The 6,000-nt window shown below is 38.2% G+C and overlaps 1 protein-coding gene across 1 annotated transcript; it reads left to right on the top strand.

The window, feature by feature from the left end:
• The first annotated feature begins 305 nt into the window (after nt 1-305).
• On the top strand, nt 306-1,922 carry LOC107740673 (homeobox protein Hox-B13a-like). Its single transcript, XM_016553179.1, has 2 exons — nt 306-973; nt 1,345-1,922. Exons 1-2 carry the CDS (start codon nt 310-312, stop codon nt 1,590-1,592), a joined length of 912 nt encoding a protein of 303 aa, XP_016408665.1. The 5' UTR covers nt 306-309; the 3' UTR covers nt 1,593-1,922.
• Nucleotides 1,923-6,000: the final 4,078 nt, after the last annotated feature.

Genomic DNA, 6,000 nt, shown 5'->3' with positions numbered 1-6,000 from the left:
GATTGATAGCTCAGTGAGTTAAAGAAAATGAAGCGTATTAGTGTATTAATGCATAAATGCAATGCAACAATAGGGCAGTATTTGAAGACAACTTTTAGACATTTAACCCGGGCTTGACAAAAAAAAAATCTTTGACACTTTAGTCAAGGTTTATTTTATGCGTCACGTGGTACAGCTCTTATCCAATGAAGGCACTGCAATGCAGACTGAAGTCCATTGCGTCAATGCAGCTGTACCAATGTAACTGAGTGTCCTGCTTCGGACTTGTGTCTTTGCAACATCATTTTCCGTCCGAATGGTGAGCGTGCTATGACCTCCTCCCTGGTCCTGAATCCTCGCTGGGCAGACACGGTTATGTTTGTGTATGAAAACAACTTGGATGAGCTGAAGAACATGGAGGGTCTGGTTGGAAGCGGCAATTTTGCGGCCAACCAGTGCAGGAATCTGATGGCCCACTCGGCTTTGAGTGGCCACCCGTCTAGCCTCGTCCACGGCTCCAGCTATTCCACTCTGGACGTATCGACTTCAAGTTCTACAGAGTCAGGCAAGCAGTGCACACCTTGCCCATCGGTTTCTCAGGCCTCGTCCACCGGTCCCATTCCGTACGGCTATTTTGGCAACAGCTATTATCCTTGCAGAATGGGGCGGGGTTCCCTCAAGTCTTGCACGCAGCCGAGTGCACTCAGCTACACTGCAGAGAAATACATGGATACCCCGGTCACATCTGAAGAATATCCTAGCAGGGCTAAAGAGTTCGCCTTTTACCACAGCTACCCCAATCCCTACCAGTCCATGGCCAGTTATTTGGACGTGTCAGTGGTACAGACGCTTGGAACCGGAGAGCCGCGACACGACAGTCTCCTGCCTATGGATAGCTACCAACCCTGGGCTCTGGCTAACGGATGGGGTAGTCAGATGTATTGCTCCAAGGACCAGAGCCAGGCGGGCCATCTCTGGAAGTCTGCATTAGCAGGTACGTTTTGAACAATTTTACGACTGAAATGGGAATGTTCAAAATAAAAATTACGCGTTAAGGTATGCTCTCTCAAATATCTAAGCAAAATGATATTACTCTTCTGGTCAGACAGAAGACAGATTTTATTTTTAGAAACAGGTTTGAAATTTCCGAAACAAGAGCACCAATGTGCCTTCATTTTCTAAAGAACACAACTACAACACGTTTACATAAAAGTATCAATTTACTAATCAAATAAACGTCTAAAACGAATTGGTAATTAAATGGATAAACTCCGGAAATCTGCAAATGTAAAATTAGTTGAAATGTAGTTTAGTTAGAAAATGAATGAGCCCATTAATAATCAACCTTTTTGTTATTCGTTCCAGATGTTGTGGCCCACCAACATGACGGGGGCTCATTCCGTCGAGGTAGAAAGAAGCGGATGCCGTACACAAAAGTACAACTCAAGGAACTGGAGAAAGAATATGGAGCCAACAAATTCATCACAAAGGACAAGAGGAGAAAGATTTCAGCGGTAACCAACTTGTCCGAGCGTCAAATCACTATTTGGTTTCAAAACAGGAGGGTTAAGGAAAAGAAATTCATTGCCAAAGTTAAGAACAGCGCGCCATAGTGCAGAGCTGAATCGTTATTTTTCTCGGTGACTTGAAATTCAGAGAAGCAAAAAGTCGTCGCGAGGACTTTTCTTGGACTGGGACTGAATGTTTTCTTTTCCCAGCACATTTACACCAAACAAATAAATGGATGGACTCAAAAATGAATAATCTAAATGAAATGGAAAAACCATGAAAGGACAATATAGTTTGTAAATTACGCACGTGCCTGCCTATATGTAACTGTGTTCGTTTGAAGTCTTTTTGTCCTCTTTAGCTTGCATTTAATGTTAGGTATGTCAATGGTCTTGTTGTTATTGTTGTTGTTGTTGTATTAGTCTTATAGCTTATTACCCAATACCTGTCAGTACTTATATACTATGTTTATATCGCTTGTAAAACACAATAACATATATCACAAACCTTAATAAATGTGTTAATTCCATTCAGTGTTTTCTAGCAATGTAAGTCGGTGTTTTTATGTATTATTCTTATTGAGCGTTGCGTAATGACTCTTTATAGCCCTCCGTTGCCAAATTAATGCTGTCATTGATGACAATGTAAATGAAATCAACAAACATTTTCTGACATTATTGTGAAATTGTTTCAAAACAATTTACAGCACTTTGTTATTGATTTCTAAATAGGCTTTTGCGTAATTTCGAAAGCTATGCATTCATTTATGGCAATGTAAAAAATAGTATTTATCTCTTGACATTTTACATCAGATTTGGTCGTATGATTCAGCAGAAATATCGCTTCCGTTATTGGAGCCTTCGGGAAGTTAAGTCCTTTATTGTTTTACAATGTGCGGCGTTTGAGCAAGTAACTCAAAGCGCCTTAAATTTTTGTTAACATTTTAAATATTTGTTATGATATTTTATAACAAAAAGTTGACAGTCGCTGTATGTATCCTATCAGTTTCATATGCATTCATAAAGGATACACACTGGTTTTTAAACTTAACGATGTGGGATTTCCTCCTCACGGTTAGAGTAGGAGCGGCGGTGTTTTGATGTTGGCAGAAAAGGAGGGGGCGCTCGACTACAGAAGATGTAGCCTACTAAATCAGCCCTTAACCTTGACCTTGAAAGTCACATGCTTAAAGATAAGAAATAGCTTTGTCTTTCCCGAAACTATGAATATTCAAGAATACCCATTCAAACTGCAACATATTCCCAACTTCCACAGTTTGCTTGGGGGCTTTTTACGTTTGAACGCAATTGTCTGTCAATTGCCTGACGCCAAATGAAACGCTAGTGATTTGATAATAAGCCTGCATGCATTAGTGTATACTGAAATTATACTATGGGTGCCTTTTTATATACCGCTATATAATAGGCTAACTCTTGAGCTCAGAAATGTAAAGTTACCTCTTTCCTCACCATTCCTAGATTTATGTACGATGATCTCGTTTATAGTCAGTCTCCAGTAGGCCTAATTTACGTTTCTGCCCAAGTCCGAGCAGTTTAATTGTCCGACAGTGAACAGAGCCGCAGTCTATTGCCTTTGCTACCTGCACTTAATGTCGGGCTAGATTAGTAAGGGTGTAAAAGGTCCGTCGTTACTCAGCGGCTTCACGTTGTCACCTTCGGCAAGCTCCAGTCCACTTTCAAGTTGTGTTATTCCTTATTCCTTTATTCAATCTACACCCGCAGCTGTAAAGGGTCAGCATAGAAAGGTTTTATATTCTGCTTGCATCAATTTAAGTTACAAAGAAATTATTCTGATACTGGTTAAATTTTAGGCCTATTTTCTGGAGAAAAAAAATGTATGGCAACCTTCTGCGGTGGTTAGTTCTCGTGCTCACGGCGTGAAACTGAAATGCACAGCTTATAATTTACATATTTGATCAAACACGAGTATATGCTCAGTAGTCAGCATTTTGCAGATTTTGAACATTAAGCTTTAGCATAGCTACGTGATTTGGTATGAATAACGTTTTTAGCTTCTCTCAAACTATAGCAATATTCACAGGAGGCCGTGGCTCCTGGTGTTATTACGTGTCGATGTTTTGTTTTTAATCGGAGCATAGCATAGAAGCGCACAAAACGTTAACAATTTTGGTTTATCTTTTCTAATTATGTTTTTGCCAAATATAGTAAAACGTTATAAGAATTCTAAAATTATTTTTCACACGAATCAATACATTTAACTCCTATACCTTCCTTAGAAAGCCCAGGGGGTCATAAAATGTCCAAGTCCTTCCTTCCACTACTAGTTAACATTGAACTTGACAAAAGCTTTCAAACAAACGGTGCGTCTGCTTTTAAGTTTACATTGTGATTTAATGGCCACTATTTTCTCTTTTGAAAACTCACAAAAGCGCAGACCTTTCCCAATTTCAGGACTAACAATAAAACTGACTCTTTTGTTGAGAACTAAAATTCTTTCTTTGTTGTCGTTCTGAGTAAGATGGGGTTTGTTTTCTGTGAGGCCGATGAAGAAACCATACAACTGAAGACATGTCTAACGATTTCGCCTACGATGAAGTAGTCACTGCAATATAAACTGCAATAAAAAGTATGTACAGGCCACTGTGTAAGTGAAAATAAAATGTAAAATGAGCAATTGAATATTGAAGTTATGTTTCGTTTTTGTCTGCATGAGGATGCAGTATCATGCCTTATATTCCATGCATGCAGCATATACGCATATGCACCTGTTTATGTTTAAATTAATAATGATAATAATAAAATGCGACAATACAGAGATACGATTTTGCATTTGCTGCCAGGCCAGCTATTTGAGTGAGGAATGTCAGACTCATTTCCCTCAAGTTCACGTCCAGATCCCCTCCCCCACATTATCTGTTGCCTCTAGCCCTAAAACAACTCTTCCCCCATGTCTGCATTTCGGACAGGCTTTTGTTAAGCGGCGGACTTCACAGTTGAACTTGAGACATCTTGTAAACAATAAGTAGTCTGGACCTTGTCTGGCCAGAGGTTTGTCAATAGACATGTAGAGTAACGCGAGGCCTCCGGAAAAAGGGGAGAGGAAACGAGTTCACAAGAAAGGCCCCCAACGATGGAGAAATGTTCACGGTCATTCTGTGCGATGATTGATATATTGGCAGTTGTCATGGTACAGTTGGTCAGCACTTAGCCAAAGCTGGCTCGCATCTTTACATTAAAGGTCAAGTTCAATGCCTCTCTCAATTACTTAATTAATGCAGCTTATTGGCAGGTTTTCCTAACAGTCTGGCGTTCAGAGTGGTCGTAAATATTGAAAGGAAACTCCTCTCTTTTCTTTTCCCGTAATTCCTATACGAAGCTTTTATGAAATTGATGTTTCCACTATAACTGAACATAACAGATTCGAATGGGTTGTTTCAATACTTCCTTTGTAGGAATAGCAGTCCAATCCACTGTAAAAATGGTAACCTGTAATTGTTGCGTTAAAGAGCTATCCCCACCTGATATAGGATTTAGTTTTGCTGGTGTAACCTAATTTATTTACGTTGATTCAGTAACGCTAAATATATATATATTTTTATCTGAATAAAATCAAATAATTGAAGATGTTACCATATGAAGCACATTTTTTAGGTTACCATTTTTTTCAGTGTATGGATGGTTATGATGATGCCTTTGCAAGTTTCGTGTCAGAATAGATGCTCACTTTTATTCTTCTGTGGTACATGCGTTTATTTCCTATAAGACACAAACACAACCACATAGTGTGAATGTTTTAATACGAGAGTAGGAAAATGGTTGACAATTTGTATCATATCTGGAAGAGTTAAAAATAGCAAAAGGAAGAGGAATATCAAGCGATTTTTTATCAAATGAAAATTGAACTGAAATAAGAATGAAGATTTAGATATAGCGATATGTAGCAATTCACTGAAAGGTATATTTATATGTTCACGCTGACTAAATCACTCTTTTAGCATAATTGACAAAGTATTGCCCTGAGGTAATATTATTACATCTGAATGCACTCAAGTTGGATTTCCATATGACAGGTTAAGTGAGGATAAGCTGTATGAATTTTTTTTACGTATTTGATATTAAGTGTAATTAACATGTTTGTGTAGTACAAAACCTAAAAGTCTACTAACTTTGTTTTATTAACGTTTTATTACATATATGATTAAAGTTTACAGTGAAGTGTACAGTTAGCGTTCACAGATTCCTGTCACATGTAAGCAACATGTAAGTCTATTCTGCTACTTTTTTAAACATTAATTACATTTATATTTCCGATTTTTTTTTATTCGACCTGTTACTTTAGAATTGATTATTTTATTTGTAATTCAGTAGATTCAGGTCATTATTTTCTCGGGTTGAATGATTGTACACCATCTTTTCAAATGAGTAGGGTAAAGTTGACGAAACCAGTGTATTTAACATACGTAGGCCTACTTGGGTAAATGTGCATCAAGTTGTAACTACTGCCCGAGCAAATTCAAAGAAATCTGTTGCA

The sequence above is a fragment of the Sinocyclocheilus rhinocerous genome, unplaced genomic scaffold, assembly GCF_001515625.1.
Source record: "Sinocyclocheilus rhinocerous isolate Xijiao unplaced genomic scaffold, SAMN03320098_v1.1 scaffold705, whole genome shotgun sequence".
Classification (NCBI taxonomy): Eukaryota; Metazoa; Chordata; class Actinopteri; order Cypriniformes; family Cyprinidae; genus Sinocyclocheilus; species Sinocyclocheilus rhinocerous.
Note: the sequence above shows the minus strand (reverse complement) of the source record. Positions and strands in the feature narration are given on the sequence as shown.

Bases quoted from the DNA above. Each gene is read 5' to 3' on its own strand.
- LOC107740673 (XM_016553179.1), top strand. From the start codon at position 310: ATGACCTCCTCCCTGGTCCTGAATCCTCGCTGGGCAGACACGGTTATG. The intron at 974-1,344 runs GTACGTTTTGAA...TATTCGTTCCAG, and splicing joins CTGGAAGTCTGCATTAGCAG to ATGTTGTGGCCCACCAACAT.